Source organism: Condylura cristata, unplaced genomic scaffold (assembly GCF_000260355.1).
Source record: "Condylura cristata isolate star-nosed mole 26May11 unplaced genomic scaffold, ConCri1.0 scaffold00033, whole genome shotgun sequence".
Lineage (NCBI taxonomy): Eukaryota > Metazoa > Chordata > Mammalia > Eulipotyphla > Talpidae > Condylura > Condylura cristata.
This window is the reverse complement of record NW_004567134.1, coordinates 8,495,213-8,517,304: the sequence shown is the minus strand read 5'-3', so window position 1 is coordinate 8,517,304 and position 22,092 is coordinate 8,495,213. Positions and strand designations below refer to the sequence as shown.

At 42.4% G+C, this 22,092-nt stretch overlaps 1 protein-coding gene across 3 annotated transcripts in view; it reads right to left on the bottom strand.

The window, feature by feature from the left end:
* Positions 1 to 22,092, bottom strand: part of TBC1D5 (TBC1 domain family, member 5) — a 365,130-nt gene that overhangs the window by 22,434 nt on the left and 320,604 nt on the right. For all 3 annotated transcript variants that reach the window (XM_012732149.1, XM_004692291.2, XM_012732150.1), the window contains one exon: positions 18,227 to 18,390. In XM_012732149.1, coding sequence (XP_012587603.1) covers positions 18,227 to 18,390 — 164 coding nt within the window. The remainder of the gene's footprint in view (positions 1 to 18,226; positions 18,391 to 22,092) is intronic.

Below are 22,092 nucleotides of genomic sequence, written 5' to 3'. Positions count from 1 at the left end.
ACAGACGGCAGCAGTTTCATCTATGGGTGAGCTAAAGCCCCGGGATCACGGACTGGGGAGAAGCGAGGGGCAGGAAGGCTACCAGGGTGGAGTTCTGCTGAGCTTTCAAGTGGGTGTCCTCAGATCACAAGAGAAGCAGACAAGAGAATCGATACCGACTGTAGGCAGCAGGAACAGGCTAAATATAGCAACCAGAAGACAGGAAAGACTCCCAGTTTTTCTCAAGCAGATGGGTGAACAAGAAGTGGGAAGTGAAGGAAACGGAAAGTCTTGAGAGAAAAAGTGAGAAGGCCACGGATGTTCTGAGGAAGCTGTGGTGTACACAAGGACAAAACACACACACATGGCGTGGATGGAGTCCAAGCCAGAGCATATGGTATGAGCAGAGGAAGACACCACCAGAAAAAAACAGAAGGGGAGCACAAAGAAGGCTTGTAGAAGGCTAAAAAATAAGCAGCCCAAGCGTGTAAGCAGGAGAGTCCCACTGGAGGGCGAGCTGGACAAGGTGACAAGTCAGAGAACCTGTGTACACTCACCAAGTCCGTCTCGTACTGTCTCTGCGGCTCAGAACAGAGAGCAAAGCTCTAGGAGTCTCAGCTTCCCATCTATAAAATGGGGATAATGACAAAGCCTACCGCAGATGATTATTAGAGGGCTGAACTACAAAAGATTTTCCGGATCAAGAACCATGCACAGTGCTTGGCACATGGTAAGTGCTCAAGGAAAGATTATTTTTGTTGGCTCTACATTATTAATATAATTCTAGAAAGTTATTTCAAGGAATAATGGGCATTTACAAAAATAACCCCCAGGGCAGTCATTACTTGATCAATAGCAACATGTCCACACACATTCCACGCAAATCCTAAATGTACCAAGTTACTTAGGTAACTTGTGGTAAGTTTGTGAACAGTGTGTTATGCGGCTTTTAACTCAGAGGAGAACATCTAACAATAACACTTCTTAAAGTTGCCTAAGAAACTAAAGGAAGAAGTGAAAACAAGATAAGGGTCTGTGAACAAAACAGACATAGCAATAAAGACACAGAAAATGAACAAAGAAACCTGCCCAAAAAATAACAGAACTGAAAAGTGTAATAACTGAAATGAAAAACACACTGGAAGGATTCAAAGGCAGATTTGAACATGCAGCAAAAAGGATAAAAAGACTTGAATATACAATAATGAAAATTAATGAATCTGGAGAAGAATAAGAAAAGGACTGAAGTAGTTTGAAATTAAACAGGGGTGACGGGACCTGTGAGAGGCTATCAAGAGAGCCAATGTCCCAGGTGATGGAGAGAAAGGGGCAGAGAGAATATGCAAAGAAACAGTGACATATAACGTCTCAGCTTTGATAGAAGACATGAATATAAACATGTAAGGAGCTTTATGAACAAGTAAAATGAGTAGATTACACCCACTTTCAAAAGCCAAAGATAAAAAGAGAATCTTGAAAACCGCAAGAGAAGCAACTTGTCACATGGATGCGATCCTCAAAAAGATTACCAGCAGATTTCTCATCAGAAACACAGAGGTCAGAAAAGCAGGGGGGCCGACATATTAAAAAATGTTCAAAGTTAGAAAAAGAAAAATACACCCATCAACCAAGAGCCCTAAATCTGACAAAACTGTCCTTCAAAAGTGAGGGAGAAATGAAAGTATTTACGAGTGAACAAAAGCAGCGGAGATCATGCCCCACAGACCCGCCCTGCAGCACATGCTCGGGTCCTCTGGGGTGAATGAAAGGTCACTAGGCAGAGGCTGAAGCAGTATAAGAAGTAAAGACTCAATAAAGGTGGCTATATGGGCAATTATAAGACCTAGTATGATTAAAATAATGGCTCATAGCACTTCTTTCCCCCCCATGATCTAAGAGGTTCCTGAATTTTTAACATAAACAGTAGTAATATTTTAACTCTGACATGTAATTGCATTTGTCTTTTATATAATTTAAGAGACTAATATATTTAAAAGACTATCAGGTTATGTTTTGAGGCATACACTATATACACATGTACTTTTGCGGTATCAACAAACAGAAGGAAGATGGAGCTATAAGAGAGCAGGGTTTTGTATGTTACTGAAGTTAAACTGGTATAAATTCAAATTAGTGTTATAACTTTAGGATGTAGATGTAATCGACATGGGAACCACAAAGAAAATGGCTATAGAATGTGGGCAATGAGAATGGAATTTAAACTTCTCATTATATAAAATCAAGTAAACAAAAGAGGAGATAATAATGCAGGAAATAAGGTTAAAAAAAAAGGCTATAGGACATACAGAAAACAAACAGCAAATTCCAGACGTTAAGCTATCCTTATCAGTGATTATTGTAAATGTAATGAATTAAACTCTCCAATCAAATGATAAAGACTGGCAGAACAGATAAAAACAGGAAACTACCTCAAATAATGTCACATATGGAAAAAGCATAATGAACATCATATGAACATCATATGCATTACATGCAAGTGAAGGATTAAACAAAATTCTTCTAAGATCAGAAACAAGACAAGAATGTCTGCTTTTATCACTTTTATTCAAGACAGAACTAGAAATGCCAGTCAAAACATTTAGACAAGAAAGAGAAATAAACAATAATCAAATTGGGAAAAAAGAAAATTCTCTAGTTGCAGATGAAATATTCTATATGTAGAAAACCTAAAGATTCCATAAAATCCCACTAGAACTAATAAATGAAGTTAGCAAAGTAGCAGGATATAAAAATCCACAAGAATCAGTTGCACGGCTGAATATTAACAATGAATAATCTGAAAAGAAAATTGCAAAAATGCATTTACAATAGCATCAAAAAGAATACAATACAACACATAGGCATTAACCAAGTAGTTGAAAGACTTGTACAATAAAAAACTATAAAACTTTGCTGAAATAAATAAAGAACATATAAATAAATGGAAATACATCCCATGTTCATGGATTGAATAACTTAATTTTGTTAAATTTTAATATTTGCCAAAGTAATCTACATAGTCAATGAAGTATCTATGGATATCCAGATTACATTTTTTGAAGAAATAGAAATCCCACCTGAAATTATATGAATATCAGGAGATTTCATTCAGTTAAATCAATGTTGAAGAAACTGATATGCTCACACTTTCTTATTGTAACATGTACTAAAAGCTAAGTAATCAAAACAGTATGGCATTTTGATAGACCAAGGAACAGGGTAGAGGATCTGGAAACAAGTTCTCGTAAATGGCCAAAAAATTTTTGAATAGGGTACACTCAATGTGGAAAGGGCAATATTTTCAATAAATGGTGATGGGGAAAAAATGAAACTAGACCCTTACCTGACAAAACATATCAATGTTAAGTCAAGCCAACATCTAAACAGGTGGTCTAAAACTACAAAAATTCTTAGAAGAAAACATAAAACAAAAACTTTATGACATTGGACTGGGAAATTATTGTTAGGTATGGCATCAAATGCACAGGCAACAACAACAACAAAAAAAAATAGGCAAAGTGGGCTGCAAGAAATTTAAAAATTTTGTGTATCACAAGATAATCTCAACAGAATAAAAAGGCAACTCACAGAATGGGAGAAAATAGTTTCAAGTCACATATTTGACGTGTAATAAGTATTTAAAGTATATGGAGCATCAAGAATTTTTTTTTTAATGTGCAAAGGACTTGAACTGAACTGATATTTCTTTAAAGAAGATACTTAAGTGGCTTATAAGCATATGAAAATATGCTGAAGATCACCAAAGAGTGAATCAAAACAGCTACTGAATCAAAACTACTATGAGATACCATCTCCTAGCTATTAGGGTGGCGACTATCAAAAACCAGAAAACAACAAATGTTGGTGAAGAGGTGAACAAACAGAATGCTTGTGCACTGTTGGTGGTGATGGGAAATGGTACAGCTGTGGAAAACAGTATGGCTGCCTCTCAAAAATTAAAAATACAATCATTTTTTAAATTCAGCAATTCCCAAAAGTAGAGTCTCGAAGAGATATCTGATATGCCCGTGTTCATAGCAGCAGTATCCACAATAATTAAAATGTGGAAGCAACCTAGTCATCCATCAACAGATGAATGGGGAAGTATAATATGGTAGATACACACACAGTGGAATATTACACAGTCTTTAAAAAGGAAGGTAATTCTGAGATAGGTCTCAACAGGAATGAAACTTACGGACATTATATTAAGTGAAATAAGCCAGTCATGAAAGGACAATTACTGCGTGCTTCCAATGATAGGAGATCATTACTTCTGATGGCAAAGGCAGAAAGTGAAAGGTGGAAAGCAGGGGCTGGGATGGTGGGAGATAGAAGACTACTGTTTAGTGGCTATCATTTCAGTTTTACAAGATGAAAAGAGTTATGGTGATAGCTGTACAACATGAGAAGTTAATACACTGAACTGTACACTTAAAGGGTTAAGATGGTAAATTTTATTGTAGGTCTATTTTATGTCAGTTTTAAAGACTGCCTGATGAGATGAGATGAGGGTGGCCAGGTGAGGGCTCGAGCTTTGGCCAGTGTGGCTCTGGTCTGTCTATGCTACCTGCCCGGACCTTTCTGCAGCCCTAGGGGAGCTGTAGCACAAGCAACAAGGTGAAGTACAGAGAGAAAAAGTTTTGATCTTTCCATGGAAACATTTGCTCTATCCAACTGCAACTTGACTTCTATCTCTAGAACGGACCCATTCCATAACAAATGTACATTTACTTCAGATATCTTGTTCAAGTCAGGTGTTGACAGGTTAAAATAGTGAATTCAGATCATGTATGTGCAGTGGGTGGGACATGTGGGCAGAGACCATAAATGATATTTTAAAAATAGCACATCGGAGACATAAAATGAAGACATTTCCTCAGACTCAGCCCCCTCTCATATTCGTAAATGAGAGAGTAAAAATGATCTTAGTTTCTCATACCCATTTTATCCCTTTGCCTCTACCTGATAAGGCAGACAATTTCCACTGTCCAGTTTTGACCCCTTTCGGGGAGATGGAGTAAATCACAGTCTTTCTATGCGTCCGTTCTCCCCTGTGAAAAATGCAAGATAACTATAGCAGGAGCCTCTGGGTCCTTTGAGGATTAGGGAGTTACTGAGGTAAAGTGCTTTCCACAGAGATATGCATGGAAAGTGTTCTGTAATCATTAGCACTTAGCCATAAGAACATATTCACAATAGGATAGAACTGAAGCTGGTTTTAGCTATAGAAAATCTCACTTCTGATTTCATATTCAATTTATCTTACTTAGACTAATTCTTTTTAATCTTTACTATGCACAGGAATCACCTAGGGGGCTACTTACTGTTAAAGGCAGAGCCTTTTGGTGGTGTGGATTGGGGCCTGGGATTCTGCATTTCCTATGATCTTCTGGAGGATGACTATGCAGCTGGTCCACAGGACACCCTTGGAATAAGGGAATTTAGACGACCCATCCCCGGTCCTCCAATTTACTTCTGAATATGGCTTCCGATTCTTCTGGGATGGTTGTGAAACACTTTACTATCTCCCCGCTCTAAGGCAGTTTTAACAGATGGCTGCACGGCTTGATGCATATTTGGTAACAGCCCAAAAGACCTCTTCTCAACAGGGAGTAGGATTCGGGGAGGAGAGAGGCAGGGTGACAGAATTCCAAGCTAGCTTTCCAACCTCCTTCATCAGATCTACACAGACTGGCTTCATTAGTCTATTTATAAGCTAAGTCCTAGATTATTAGGTCTCAAGTTTTCTATTGTAAACACAAGCCCTTATTTTAAAGTCAACTAAAAATCAATCTGGTTGGGTTGATTATGTATATATGCTCTTCTGTAATTTGATAAAAAAGGCTGTGCATAAATATCCGAGAATAAAAAATGCCTTGCAAACAGAAATGCAAAAAAAAAGGAATGGTAGACACTTCCCTAATCCATGGTATTTAAATTTATCCCTGATTTGCAGGAGATATTTTTATAGTAATCATAATAAGCAATACTTATTAAGGACTTTTAGGTTTTAGAGCCGCATTTAATTGCCCTTCGCATTTCAAAGTTATAAGCTAATTGTAACCTAACTTTGCTTTTCTCGTGGTTATTTCATAAAAACCATAACTAGAAAAGGTAAGAATGGAGCCAGAAAATAGGATCTTGTGTTACAAACTCCAAAGGAAGCAGAATAAACTTAAACAATGCTGAAATTAACTTATTGGGAATTAAAAATTGAATCTTCAGGACAGCCAGAGAAGAAGACAGCCTTACTTGCATTGTTACAAACAGAACTATTTGCAACAATCATATACTGCTCTTTAAATAGTGGTATTTTAAAAAAAAATATAGAAGGCAAAAATCAATGGTGTGTCTTAGGAACTTCTTTGCCTTTAAAAGTTCAAAACATATAAAAGTTAACCAGAGTTGCTAAGGCAATTGCCTGTCTTTGGATCATTTTAACTGGAAAAAAAAAGGGGGGGTTATCTGAGTTTGGGAGGTTAATTAAATGGCATTTATGGACTTTTAAGTTGTAATCAGACAACTGGCACAGGTCCCCCACCACATCAACCAGCACAGATGCTACTTCACTGAACAAGCGTTTCCCTCCCTGCTCCCACGAGAACTGACCAACTGATGAAACCCCCAGCAGCAGCGGGAACTCCAGCTGCGTTTCTGAGCTGTTGGCCTGGCCGAACTGCTTGTGTGTTTTCCTTTGCTGTTGCTGGCACCAAAAGTAGGCGTCTACACAATGGCTGACCCAGATAGAAGGTCTCTGCCAAGGTTGTTTTCCTTTTTTAAAAACAGATTTATTGATTTATGCATACAAGAGCTGAGGTGCCGGCCAGAGGTGTGGGGGTGAGAGGATTCACGGGAGACAGAGTGGGGAAGAGAACAGGCAGACTGACTGAAATATACTGCTGAGGGGCGCAGTGGCAGGAGGGGTCTGCTGCACCATGTGGGTCACCCCGCTGGCCGGGGATAGAACTTGTGCTGAGACTTAACCCCTTGTGCCACCAGGGAGGCCCCCACAGTCATTTCCTTCTGGTAAAGCATCCTGACCTATGTAAGGATGAGATGTGTACCCCTTTCTACCATCTTCTGGGCTAACTCATCTCCTTAAAAATCTACTAGAGACAGACAAAAACTGGCACCCTGCAGCAAATCCAAGATGAAGCTCAAACGAGGTGTAAGAAAAGTTACAACTGGTAAAGGAAATCAAGGTTGATGAACACAAACACTACCTATGCAGAGACTTCCAGACTGGGGGAAAAAAAAAGGTGAGAAGAAAATAATTCTTTAAATTGCTTGGTTTCCTCACATGTTTATCGCACTTCTATTAACATAGCTCATAAAACCCCCATTTCGCACCATCTACCACAATTTCTATTAGTTTGTGGAAAGTGAGGTGGTTTTTTAGGATTTAGAAAAGGCCAGAGTAACGTCAAGTACGTCCCACCCCGCGCAGCTCACAAACCCTCCGCAGCATCATTCATTCCTAGACACGGAGCGCCAGACGCAGCTACTGGCACAGACATAAGCTCCCAGAAGAGTCGCACAGCTGAATATGGGTAATTTTCTCACATTGAAAGAAAAGAATGCATTTGATTACAACCTAGGACACCCCCTGTCTCAAGATGCTGCTTCTGTAGCTTGGGGATGGGGAAGGGGTTCTGGAACAGGCAGCTTAACTAGGACCATTTTTGGGGTGACTGAAAGTGCTTACAGCCTCCAGGGGATAACGAGGAAGGCCCCATGGGAACAGGGTACTTGGGGTGGGGTTGGAAGGAACTCTTGAGTTTTGTGCCCATATGAATGCAGAAAAAAGACACAATGGAGCAAAACAGCAGAGGTGGGAGAAAACAGGCTCCTTTGGAGCCAGTGTGCATTCTGGAAGGGCTGGGGAGAAACTGGAGGCAGGACTGATGAGAGGACTGGCCAGGGCAAGAAAGTCAGGAACAAGGCAGGCGGTGCCCTAGAATCAGGATTTATCCTTGGGAGAGGCCGCTGAAGAATTCTGCTGGGGAGGCAGTACCCACAGTTGGCAAGCTGGTGGTATGAAATACTCTGGATGGGTGGGGCCATTAACAAAGTGCACTTATCCTAAAATTTCTAATTCACATGGTATTGCTGGTAGTCACTGGATTGAGAACAACAAAAAGTATACTCTTGTTATACCTTACCCCTTCAGCCCACCAAATTCAGAAGTTGTGAGTGAGACCCCGAGCCGAGTCAGTTCTGTTACGATGCTTGCTTCGAGAAAGAATCTGTTCCAGTGAAACTACGGGTTAGAGAATTATTGCCTGTAACATGCATTTCACGTTAGCTCATCACAATGTTACCCACAGAAAGCACCAGGTGAGTGAGAAAACTGCATGTAGGTGAACCCAGCCGTGCGGGAATACACAGCACGCACCACAGTGTGTGTGGGCTACAGCTTCACCCCCACCCACCCACTGCTTCATGGGAACTCACCTACAAGCCGCACCCTTTCAGATGCCCACTCCCCCTATCAAGCCTCAGGTGTGTTCAAGGCAGGGGGTCGCCACATTTACTGTAGAGTTAATTTCTTTTCACAAGCATTTAACACGTGCAAGCTATGCTCCCATCTTTGTTAGGTTCCCGCCTTGCTCTGTGTCACTGGTGAAGGTTTGGGAGTTGTTCCCCATCCCATTCTCCCCGGGGGAGATGCATGATGTTGCACAGCCTGGGATTTGGGGGAACATACAAATTACCTTATAGTAGAACTGACTGTCCTGAAGATGACTGTTTGTCTGAAATATGTATTCCCACAAAAGTAATTATTTGCTCTAAAGCTCATCTAGAGATGAAAGCTCAGAGTTGACTGAACACTGGGGGGGTGGTTTCTGGAGAGGGTTTGGGTTCTTCCCAGCTTCACTCCCTCTCGCTTTCTTCTCAAGTGGACCCTTCAGCTCTGGGCCTCCTTGTTAGGCGAGGCTGACCGAAACTAGAGCTGCGAGGCTGAGGCCTGTGGAGTCATGCTAGTCCCATTACTACTCTAGTCACAGTTGTAGGGTCTGGGGCACTCAGGCCACTGTCTAATCAAATACGGCTGACAGCAAAGTCTATCAGCTACAGGTGCTTATTAACCAGGTAAGAAGCACGAGTGCTGAACTCAGTGTAAAGGACTGTGTTTAGTATTCTTCTTATGGCCCAAGAAACTATGTTTTGTTCTTTTCTCATCTTATTAGTTTCTTAAGTCTATCAAACATGCTTTCTGGTACCAGCCATGCTTCTTTTTATCATTACCGCCATAAAATAGAAAGGTCCTTAATTTTTCCAGCAATTGCAGTCCCCTCTTGAAGTCTTGGTTAATCTAAAGCATATATATTTTTTTAAGATTTATTTATTTATTCATACAGAACTGGGGTACAGACCAGAGGCTCAGGGGCGGTGAGAGGCTTCACCAGAGACAGAGTGGGGAACAGAACAGGCAGATTGATGAAGTACACTGCTGAGGGGAGCAGCGGGCGGGTCAGGAGAGGTCTGCTACGCCATGTGGTCACCTCCGGGGCAGGCGGGAATCGAACTCATGCGGAAGCGGCTTAAGCTTCTTTGTGCTGTGCTTTAACCCGCTGCACCACCAGGGAGGGCCCAATCTAAAGCATATTTTTTTTTTTAAAGATTTTTATTTATTCGTACAGAACTGGGGTACAGGCCAGAAATGTGGAGGGTGAGAGGATTCACCAGAGACAGAGTGGGGAGCAGAACAGGCAGGTCTACGAAGCACACTGCTGAGGGGAGCAGCGGGCGGGTCAGGAGAGGTCTGCTACGCCATGTGGTCACCTCCGGGGCAGGCGGGGATCGAACTCATGCGGAAGTGGCTTAAGCTTCTTTGTGCTGTGCTTTAACCCGCTGCGCCACTAGGGAGGGCCTCTAAAGCATATTTTTAATTAGGAGAAGTAACTTCCTTTGGGTGTGAGACCTTGGAGAATGAGTATTAACTTCTGGCAGAGAAAAAAAGTGGCCCTTCTCTGGGCAAACAGTCTGGGCACTGGGTGGCGGCTGATGAACAGACCTGGGTGGGGGAGGGGCTCTTAGCCCCTCGGCCCTCCAGCCCAGCGCCTGTGAGCCCTGCACAAGCCTCACTCCGGGCCATGCTGCTGTTCTGCTCCTTTCCCCCAGGGCCCGGTCTGAGGCCCTTGCTGCACACCACCTGTGATACTCCAGGTGTTGAATTCCTGCCACCTGGGGATCTTGGAGCAGGAATGGGGAGAGAAAACAGCAGCGTTCAGGGAAGAAGCGGAAGCACGGGAAAGTTGCCTAAGTCTCTGGCTGATCCTCTGGACACAGAAGCAAAAGGTTGTCCCCTTAGCCTCAAGGTCTCAAGACAAGGGGAAGACTGCCAATGTTCTGCTTTGTCCAGCAGCCCTGGAATTCTAATGGCAGACTCAGTCCTTTACACTGAGTTCAGCACTCTTTCAGGTATTAAAGTCCAGTGGATTAAAAAAAAGATACTTTTCAAAATTGTAAAAACATACTGACCATAGAATCCAGCAATCCTACTCCCAAGTATCTTTCTGAAGAATGCAAAAGCATTACTGTGAAGGAATACACACACACACACACACACACACGTGCCCATGTGTACAGCAGCACTATTTACATTTGCCACGTCAGGGAAGTTTCCTAGGGGAGAGGACTGGATTAGGGAGATGTGTTTTATATACACAATGGGATGTTACTCAGCTACTCAAAGGAAGGATGAACTCTTGCCATTTGAGACACTTGGATGGAACTGGAGAGGATTATGGAAGCAAAATAAATCAAAAGGAAGGAAGGCAAATATTCACTCGTACGTGGAATACGAAGAGACAAAACAGAAGAACAGACAAAACTAAACCAAAATCAAATCCTAAAAATCTGGCTGTAAATTAGAGGTGACCACAGGGGGGAGAGTGGCGCAGACACGGGGGAGGTGCCCAGCAGCTTCTGGTGGGGGGAGGGGTGTTCTGGTGGTGGGTGTGGTGTGGTAACAACATGCAAGGAGGTGTGAACCTGTGTCTCTAGATCATATTCAGCCTTGTAAATCAACATTATTTCCCCAATAACATATAAAGCTTCCTGGAAAAGTTCACAGATGTGTTTCAAAAGAGGAAATGGTGAGACGTGAGAGGCAGAATGTCTAGAAGCAGGAAGATGCTGTGTGGAAGGCAGTGATGCCACTGCAGGAGCAACCTACCGGCCTCCACCCTTAGCTAACCCCCAACTGCCCGGGAAAGTCCTCCTTTCCTTCCTTGCTGTGCCTATGCGCGTTTTAGGCACAAATTACTGTCCCCAGGGCAACGCCATGCTGAGGTCATTGGAAGGGAGCAAATGCCATCAATGACACAGTTACTTTAGCACAGGAATTTCCAGGCAGGGATTTAACATATTTCTAATTGCTGCGCTTGATCAAGTTCCTCAAACCATTGTCTCTGCTTCCTGGGCAGCGTTCAGCATGGGTACTGTCTGGCACCTTTCCAGTCTAGAGAGATGGCGGAGAAGAAGGTAAATGGCGGGGGTAGCGTGGGGGGGTGGAGCCCCAGCATGAGGGTGAGGGAGGGTCATTCGCTCCCAAGGGACTTGGTCTTCATTGTCCTAAAAGGGCACTGCAGTCAGGGTTCAACACTCCGTTTCCTGTGTTTGTGGTTTCATTGGCACCTCAGATTCTTTTTGTTTGAAAAAAAAAATATTGAAGCATGAAAATATTAAGAAGTTGGTTTTCAGTTTGTTTTCAAGAGTCAAACTCAAATGTCAAGCTATTAACTGTCAAAAACAGCTCTTCAGGGTGCTTCCTTTGATGGTCGTGTATCCTTGCACGGGAACTACACGCCGGCTGAGGCAGCTTGAGGAACAGGGGGGTGGGGGGAGGGTGTGTGTGGGGGGAGAGACAGGTCACACTCACACCCGCCCTGACCCTGGGTGAGAGGATGGCAGAAGGGCGGTGAGCAGGTTCACAGAGCAGCTGAGCTCACCTTGGCCTTATAAAGCTTCCTATCGTAAGGCTTAAAAGAAGCTAGAGGGCTCTCCCTGGAGGCACAATGGGTTAAAGCACCGCATTACGAAGCTCTCCGAAGCCACTGCAGCGCGAGTTCCATCCTCAGCCAAGGAGCTGGCCCACACGGTGCGGCAGACCTCTCCTGACCTGCCCGCTGCTCCCCTCAGCAGTGTATTTCGTCCATCTGCCTGTTCTGCCCCCTACTCTGTCTCTGGTGAATTTTCTCACCTCCCCACACCTCTGGCCTGTCCCCCAGTTCTGCATAAATAAATAAATTTTTATAAAAAAAAAAAGCTGAAAACTAACTGCTAATGTTGAAATTCATTTTATACTTCCTCATTTCAATAAACTACATTAAGCGGGGGGTGTATTTCAAACGAGACTGAATTTTAATCCATTTATCATTCATATTATTGAGTAAACAATGAAACCTTACAAAAATACAAATATGTATTAACTGAAAAAATCCTGAAACTAGATTTTCATTTCTATCCAGAAGCCCATAAAGAATCAACTTTCCAAATAATACGTTTTTAGGTATTGCTATCCATCATTGACTTAAGAGAAAATCAAATAAGTAGGAAAATTCTGTCCTCTTGGGAATGCTGCTGTTTGATTTTCCTTTGTTCCAACCACCAATAACTCTACCTGCCTCAAAGTCTACTACTAAAAACCTCATTACACAACAGAAATGTTTCTTTCCAAATGCAAATGCTTTGGGGGAAGGATTAGATAAGCCATTTTGGCAATTAACACCTTAAGAATAATTTGCCTACCAAAATGTCCTGCCATAGTCCTTCAGCCATCTTTCCACACTGTAAGCCCCCCCTCCCCCGCCTTGTCAGCGGGTTTACGAGTGGACAGGGGGTGTCATTCTGGCAACCAATGAGTCAGTGAACTTCCACACAGACCTGTCTGGAAGTCTGTGTGGCATGTGGGATGGGGGTGACAGGATGGAAACCTGGTCTCTCGAGGGCCTGATGGAAGTGAGTTGAGGACAGAACAAAACCCTGGATGGCAGACTGGAATGAGGGAGCTGTCAGCGAACAGTGGAATCATCCAGCTCTCGATGGCTTCTCATGAGTACTGTTCTTTGAAATAAAAAACAACTGCTCTCACTTGAGATATTATTTTTGACCAAAACAACCTGACATAACCCCAACTCCTTTACATTCTGCTAGGGGTTAAGAAAACTCCCACAGCAGACTGTTGCTTGCCCACAAAATGCCCCTCATCACTATCTGCTGGATTTACACAAGGAAAAAAAATTATTTGCATTTAATAGAAATAATGTGTTTTATGGCTCAAAAAAAAAAATGTGTTCTGTGTCTGAGCTCTCACAGAGATTTCCTTACATATTCTATTTTATGTAGGGGTTCCCAACTTAAACAATTTTATTTTCAGTGGTTAACCACAGATTAGCTCCATCTTTGTCGAAACTGATATGTAATTATTATATGTCTTACAGCCCACCAGCTACTTAGGTATTTTTTTCTTAAATTGGCCAATGAGCTTAAATATTAGAACTTATTCATGAAGACAAATCAGCTTTAGTTGTTTTTATATTTAGTATTCTCCCTATTTTTAACTTTAGCAAAGATACCATGGGGAAAGGGTTTGGCAACTATCACTGAGCACGATTAACTGTGCCAGAGCAACTCAAATAGTATCTAACAGTCTGATGAATGAAATCATTTCCAGAGAACTAAGTATTGGGCGTCATTTATATCGTCATGGAAAATAAAGTATGAAAAGTTAAAGGTATCAAAATTTTCAGTTTTCTCTTTAGAATGAAAAAACAAGAGTTTGGTCAAAACCTGGGTTTGAATTAGGTGAATCCCTAAAAGCACCTCCAAGCTGAGGGAAAACCGTCTTCATGAAAAAACAGCAAACCTTAAAACAATACGATCACTGATTATGAATCAAGGTCAATTTTAAAACTTGCTCCTAGTTTGTTCACATTTCAGGAAAGAAGTATCATGATGTCTTCTATAAACATTAGGCACAAGGCTTATATGCTCTCTTTTTAAAGACTTAGTTGAGCTTTGCCCTCTAACCATATAGTCAAACCCTGTCCATTAACAGGAATACATGTGACACATCTTCATCTACACAAAGCGGCCTGTGATCACAGAAAGGCTTTATATGACCGTTTGATATAAAACGGTCTTACCAAGAGGAAATGCCTCTTGGTATTACAAGCCGATCTTTAGATTCTACAACATAAAGAGTATGTCATACCGAGATTAATTTCAAAAGTCATGTCATAGTGATTAGATTAGATGAGAAGCATTATAAGCCGATTTCATCACAATTAGCTTGATAGCGACTATTAGACTATCTCTGTTTTAATGTTTATTTTCAATGGCGATTTTAACCCATTGTCATTGCAGGCCTGAAGCAAGAGGGGTCTTTGCTTCAATTTCTGGCTAACTATCTGTGCAAGGAACTGAAGAGGGTATTAAAGGACAGCTATCTTGAACTTCCTTGAGGACAGGAACTATCTCTGTATCACACCAAACTGGGCTAGAAGTGCAGGACAGTGGGCCCGGGCTGCTAGGTGAGCAGAGCCTCTGGTGGCCTGGCGATACTACAGCTCCCCCCTGGAGAATGAGGCCCAGCTAAAGGCCTGAATGTTTCCAGCTGGGCACTGACAGGCTGTGATAAGCAACAGTCCCTGCTCAGTCAGTCAAGATTTATGTCTCACTCGTACTTCACGTCTCTCATGGGTTGGCAGGTGGGCTCTGCTCATTGTGCCAGAGGAAGAGAGAACCACGGAGAGTCCAGGAGTGACACATACCTATCCACTCACGACTCCCTGAACAAAACTAATCACAGGCTCCGACCAATCTCAGGGGTCAAGGAGCCGTAATCTTCTCAAGCGCTTAGAATTGGGGAGAACTGGATTTGGAAAAGAGCACTGACTGTATACATAATTTCATAAAATATTAAGATAACCCAGTACTCGAAAAACCATGGGTTTTCTCTTGAACACTTCTGCCTACTTACTTCCCACAAGCTAGGAAATATATTAAATTGTGAATAATAATTTGGCATTAGGTTTCTTGGTTCACAGCAGGTCTCTGTAGAGTTAGACTTACGCTATTTCTATTTTTGCTCAACTTCTCAGTTTTTAGTTACGGCATCACTGTAAAGAAAAGTAATTAACTGGTGTTACAGACTAATCCATATGCCACCAAAATATGATAGAATGCAAATGAAACATGTCTTCATATGTCTTCCTCATTTGTTATTCGTTATTCTGGTTCTTCATAGACATGGTTTCTGTACAGGCAGACAGTTCCTCTTCTAGCTTATTATGCCGATACATTCTATTTTTTGTTGCAATTTGTAGCTATTATTTTTAATCTAAGTTATATATGTCACACTTTGAAGTCAAATGGTTCTACAAGGCTTGTTATGAAAAGCAGTTCACACTGCCCCACCCTCCACTTCCTGCTTTCCAGAAGCACCTACTTTGAATTGCTTTACCTGTTGTTTTTTTCATCTCCATAGTGATGGTTTATATTACTACTTCTTGATTTCTCTAGAATATTATACTTCTTGATTTTCCACTATGGATGATGAAATTTTAGCTCTGCTTACAACTGCTACCTGGCTTCCTCCCTTCCCAGGTAAAAAGACAGTTCCCACATCCCATCTTCTCAACAGAATTTTATCATGATTTCTTAAATTTGTAGTTAACAGGCTTATGTGACAATGTCCAACAAAACTTCTAGCCATAGCTCAAAGCTCTGTGTGGTCTGTCACCACCTTTCTTTTCTGGGACATAATTATTCTTTGGGGTCACCAATTATCCTGTGTTTGAATGGCTTAGTTTTTATAAAGTTTTCATTAATTCAAACCCCAAATCACCCCAAGTTGTGTAAATCTCTCAATTTGTTCAAATATATCAGTCATTCTTCCAATTTCATCTTTTTGGAGAAAACTTTCTGGAATCTTCTAACAAGCTCCAATCCAGACGGGCTGCTCTCTGGACTCTTTCTACATTATCATCCGGAGCAATCTTCTTTCCCCTTCATACTCCATGTCTTCATTTTCAATCCTTAGTGTTTGTTTTCATTTTGTAAGGTACATCCTCCTGTGGAATCTGAGTACAGTGCTTACGAACAAATAATTACATCCAGAATGTCTGAATGTAGTTTTATTTTATCCTCACAATTAGTCTGGCTAGGTGGCAAGTCTAGATTAGAAATAATTTTCTCTTGAAATGAGGCAATCCTCCACTGTTTTGCTTCCTGTGGCCCTGTGAGAGAACGGTTCATCTTTGGTTGGAAAAATATTTCTCCTCATAAGTTTTTAGGGTTTCTCTTTGTTTTCCGAATTCTGAACTTTCCAGAGAGGTATTCAGCTGTGGGCTTATTTTTCCCTGTGTGGGATAATCTGTGAAACTTTTCAGACTGAAAACCCAGTCTCCTGTCAGTAGGAACATTTATGAACTGTAATTCTGATTACTGCCTTTCATTTTCTCTGTTCTCTCAAGAACTCCTATTTTTTTTTTTTTTTTTTTTTTTTTAGATTTTGAGCCTCCTGGGTTGGTTCTCCAGTTTTCTTATATTTTTCTCTTGTATTTTTTTTTTAAACTGGTGACTTTTGCAAACTTTTCTACTCTCTACATACTAATATTCTGGGAAGCATGTGGGGTGAGCCCTGGGGGATCTTAAAATAGAAATGTACTCATAACATCTTTTCCAGTAGGGTATTCTCATACTCAGACATGCCTGATCGCCCTAGGTCCAGAGACAATTTGTTTCACACTTGTCAGAGAATTAAATCTCCAGTCTACTGCAAGGTAAGGGAATCTAATAGCTTCTTGAAGAAGCTTCTGAACAACTCTCATACCTTTAGTTTCACCTTCACTGTATTTCCAGATCCTGAGCTTGTTTTTTGTTTTTATCTACTGCTGACTTGGGGTCAGCTTTCGTAGGTTGTTTAGCTAGTTAACACTACCATCTTTGTAACAAATGTTGGCTGTTGTCTGCTCTTTTGTTTCTTATTCCTTGAGGGTTTACCTTTACTTACCCTAACTGTCCTTGGACTTGAGTTTTAGAGAGGAGCAGAGCTCACTGCTTACATTAAGCCACCATCTTTATTTATTTATTTTTTAATTAGCGAAGTACCATTGTTTTACATGTTTGTTAATATTTTGGCCAAGTAGGACTTCTCCCCTCAGGTGTGGCCACAACAGCTTCCCCACCAGCAGAGCCTGGTGCCCTCCTCCACCCTTTCATCTGCACTCAAATCCCTCCCTGTCTCCTTCTTCCTTCCCCTCCCCTCTTAGATGCCTCAGATAAAACCGCCATCTTTAAACGAAAGGTCCATCCTGCTCTTTTACAAATTCTAGAATCGGACCTCTTGCACATTGAAAGGGACCACGACAGAATATGTCATGAACTTTTCCCTTCAGCGTCAACTATGTTGTTTTGTTTGAGGATGAGGTGGTTGATGCACCAAGAAGTTGAGGTCTCGCAAAGCCACATACCAGGCTGATAGGTATCAAGCTGCTGCAGGTGCTGTGCACTGTGAATAATTACCTCGCAAAGGTTTTACAGGTTGCTTTTTTTCTTTTTCTAACTTAGGGCAATTTCAGCACCAGTTACATCCTTTTCTGTAACACCCAACTTTTGTTTCCTCTTCTAATAGGCTGATGAACGCTTTACATTTCAAATGCTGGGTGATGAACTAGCCCTGGGCTAAATGCTGTTTTTTCTTGCAGAGCTGTCTTCAAAAGTTTTCAGACAAACTTACATTGAAAGCAGTTGCTATGTTTTAGATATTTCCTTTGGAGTAATGTATACAAAGACTCTTACACATTATCTTTGAAATGTAATTTGTATAATTTTAAAGCAAATGATGAAATAATTATCTTTAATTTTCAGAAGATATTTAGAACTAAAATGAAGTTTGGCTTGTTTTAATGTCATTTTAACATTCTTTGGTATAATGGTACTGGTTACATTTCAGGAAAAAACAGTCTTTGGTGAAAGGGCATATGCCGAGGAGCGGAGGACTCAAGTTTGAGATTCAACACAGGGTAAACTGGTGCGTCCCACTTGGTGTAATACAGACCTCAGCTGAAAATACTACTCATGATAGTGAAATTAAAATTTTGCTGAAATAATTCAATTTAGCCTGTAAAAATCTTTCAAGCTTTACAAAAACAAGGAACTAAAACCCTTTAGTAAGTACAGTACTGGAGGGAAAAAATGAAGAATAAAAAGAAAACCAGTCATAGACACTTACAGATTCTTTTCTGCCCATGGTTTTGCTGTGTGAGCGGGAACGGGAGATATTGCTAAAAAAGGAGTCCTTTTTAGTAGCTGATGAAGGCGGGGAGCTGGTGAATTCCCTTCCTCCGGGCAAACTTTCAATGCTTGGAGATGAACTGATGTTCTTAGAACTCTGTCCTGTAAGAAAAGTTAAGTGCAGTGATGAAATACCAGACTCTTTTCACTATGAATTATTGCTCTTAATAAATGATCAATGATGATATTTATTTTTTCAGTCAACATAATGACATCATGGAGTGTTAACATGCATGCATTTTTATGTATCAGATGGACTACCATTTCTTAAAACGAGAAGTAATGTTATCGTTTTCTACGTGTAATTTATACTGTAATAATAGCCCAAGTGTTGCATACGTACAGAAAAATAAAAAAAATCCATTTTTAGAAATCATAGGTTAAATGACTGGACTTACCTCACTAGTATTCCTTTAAAACAGGAGCCGGAAACTACTACACTGAACATTATACCATTATCATCAGTTTTCCAAAAGAGCCTCTTTTCAGTGATTCCACAACAGGTAACACAGGGTAACCTGGACGCAGTGGAAATGGACCAGGTGTGGCTCACAGGTCCTCTTTCTAGAAATGTCCCCACATTAGAGTGGGCGCTTCTCATTTGGGACCCCCAGCAGTGCCGCTTTCGTGGAATGGTTCTGCAGCCACAAAGCTCCCTTCAATGGTAAGTCCCAGTGGGATGGCTTGGTGTGTACACACACACACACACACACACACACACACACACACACACACACACACGCTGGCCACTGCCAGGCCTATGCAGAATCACTTAAACAATGTGAACGGCCTTGTAAGACTGTTGTTGGGACTTTAGGGCCAACAAAAATGCTAGCCATGCATTCATTTATTCAAACGTTAATATGCACCAGACACTTCCGGGTGCAGGGAAATAGTGGGAATTAAAACCATCAAAATGAAGAGACTGATAAATACATATGGACATGATGCATTACATGAGTTTAGATGGTGGAGTGATAGACAACACGAATGAGGGATGCGAGCGTTGCAATTTGAAGCACCAGGGAAGCTGTCAGGGAGTGCAGGTCAGGGAGTGGGCAAGTGAGCGCCAGCATGGTGGGAGGCTGCGGTTCTCCACAGCCTTTTCCATCCACCAGGCAGGAAGTGGTGGCTCACTGTGATTCTGATCTGCTTTTTCCCAGTGCAATGGGGAAATGGTGCTCACTAACGATGTAGAGCACCTTTTCAAACACCTATAAGGGCTCGGAGTAGTGTCTTCTCTGGAGAAATAAATGTCTGTTTGACGCCTGTGGACAACGGCGTGCAGAGCATGGAGGGCGGCTGCTGAGTGGGGCAGCGACCAAGGCTGCGCCCGCTGGAGTGTCTGAGGGGGACGGGTCAGACCAGCACTGCTCCACAGAAATGCAGCGGGGCTACAAGAGGATTCTTGATTTTCTAGTACCCATATTTAAAAAGTGAAATTAATCATAAGTGTATTTTATTTAACCCAATATATGCAAACTATTAACATTTTGACCTGTAATCAGGCTTGTAGTCAAAACAAAACAAAAAAAATTACGGAGCCACTCTGCATTCATTTTGAATATTAAACCTTGCAAGTCCAATTCGTATTTCGTTCTGAACATGTATTTCAAGCACTCAGCCGCCACACGTGGGCAATGCAGACATAAGCGAGTGAGCAGTCTCATTTCTAAACGGTTTTCACAAAATGCAGGCAGGTCGGTAAGATTTAGTAACGACCGTCACAAATAAAGCACAATTTATGGAAGAGGACTTTTTAGAATCCCTGCTTTAAAAAATAACTTATCAATTATTTGATGGGTGAGAATAATCCAGAAAGAATCTGAAGGTAGTTCGTTCCCTTGAGGGGAAACAACGTCGAGAGGTCTCTCTGTGGCTATTACTCTGCTGAGCACTACATTTTCAGAAACAACACAAGGTCAGCCTTCTCAGAAGCTACCTTTAAATTACCAAATTCTAAGTGACTGGTAGTATGAAGTGTTCTTGGTCTACATTTCAGTAAGAACCTTCAGCAAAAGGCAGTTTCCCTTCATTACAAACACGGCTTTCTAGCACTTCTGTGCTCTCTGGGAACATGAGTATTTTGACCTTCAGAAAATGGAGTCATCAGAAGATGCTCCCATGAGGAGGATGGAGCCCATCTCTGGAGATCTGTCAGAAAGGTCTAGGCGCCAGGAGCAGTCAAGGACTTGACTTTCCTGGCCTCTTTGCGCCTGGTGAACACAGGCCATGACAGCCTGGGGTGGCAAAATGGGTGTAGGGACGACCCTGTCCATCACCGAGGCCTCACTGGCACACCTGGACTGCCCCTAACTGAGGGGCAGAATCTCAGCTTGTGCCCAAGGCTGCAGTGTTCAGAGGCTCTGCAAACCTTTGAGGTCTTTAAATGATGGGACAACACAAATCATTTCTTCCGTAATTTCAAGTCTGGCCTTAGAGGCACATGCTTCAGCATTGCTGCGCCATCAGGACTGCTGCCTTTCAGGGGCGAGAGCCTGGCTGATGAGGGCTGGCCTGATGAGTTCCCTTCCCGCAGCTGAAGAGAACTGCTTTGCCCAGGCCGTGCCCCTCCCCCAGGGGTGCCCAATACAGCGGCTGCCCCCTTGCTGGGGCACATAACTCTGAAGGGCAGCCTGGGCCCAGAGCTTCCAGCAGCAAAGGCAGCTCAGCTTTTGCCGCAGCTCAGTGCTGCTCTGTCACTCCCAGGCGCACCTCTTGTGGCTGCTCTCCAAAAAACTTCCTACTCATAAACCTTAGTTTCACCGCTTCTCAGAGATGCTGACCCAAGATAATTACTTGAAATTATTTCTTAAAAATTCTGCTACAGGCCCACTGTCAGGCCACCCTCGGCATGCAGTCTTTTATTTATAACCAAACCTAGGGAGGGGACGTAAGCCCTGGTCAGACTGAGCCTAAGGAACACCTCTAGGAGCTCTGTGGAACCCCGAGGGGGGCGGTGGTGGTGGGGGGAATGGGAATGGGGGTTGGGTGTGTGTGGAGAAAGTAGGAGCCCACAGGAGCTCCCTAAATAGCAGTCCAAGCCAAGCATAGACGAGTATGTGCTCCAACTACCCTACACTACAGGTGAAACAGCAAACACAGGTGTCTAAACCACTGTGTTCTGGAAGCACCGGGAGGGCAGAGCCCATTCTCTCAGGCAGTGGAAGGGATACGTGGAATCGTAAAACTGGAATTGCCGGGAGGTGGTGATGTATTGGTTCATTTCTGGCAGAGAACAGAACAGTCTCTACCACAGCATGTATACTACTGGGAACGTCTAGCTCGATAAGAGGCTGATTAAAGCCATTAGCATTTCCTGCCATCCAGGTGTAATTGAAAATGACACCAGAACCCATGAGAAATGAGGTCAGGTTCAACAAAGTGCTTCGTTTTCATTTGGTGTTGACTTCAGTGGCTTTTGGGGTTGGTGGAGGGAGGAGGTAATCGAACAACTTTTTTTCTAGAATTTTCAGACATACTGAGCAGGAGCTTAGTTTCCTCTTGTTGACCTAGCTCCAGGGGTGAAGAGAGGGAAGAAAGGACGAGGTGAGGCTCTAAGAGCAGGGACAGCTGTTAGAAGAGCGCCTTGTCTGGAGGCCGAGGAGTCTGGCTTTGATCTCGTTGGTAGATGACATCAGTTACTGCAGTTTTGTAACAGGAAAGCTGACTGAGAGTTACAGAGCTTGGTGGGAAGTGGCCTCCCCTGCATGCCCCAGGGAAGAGGCTTGAAGGGCTTACCCCAAGGCGAGGGGGTGGGGGAGGCATCACCCAGGCAGAATTCCCCAGGGCATGAGGGGTCAG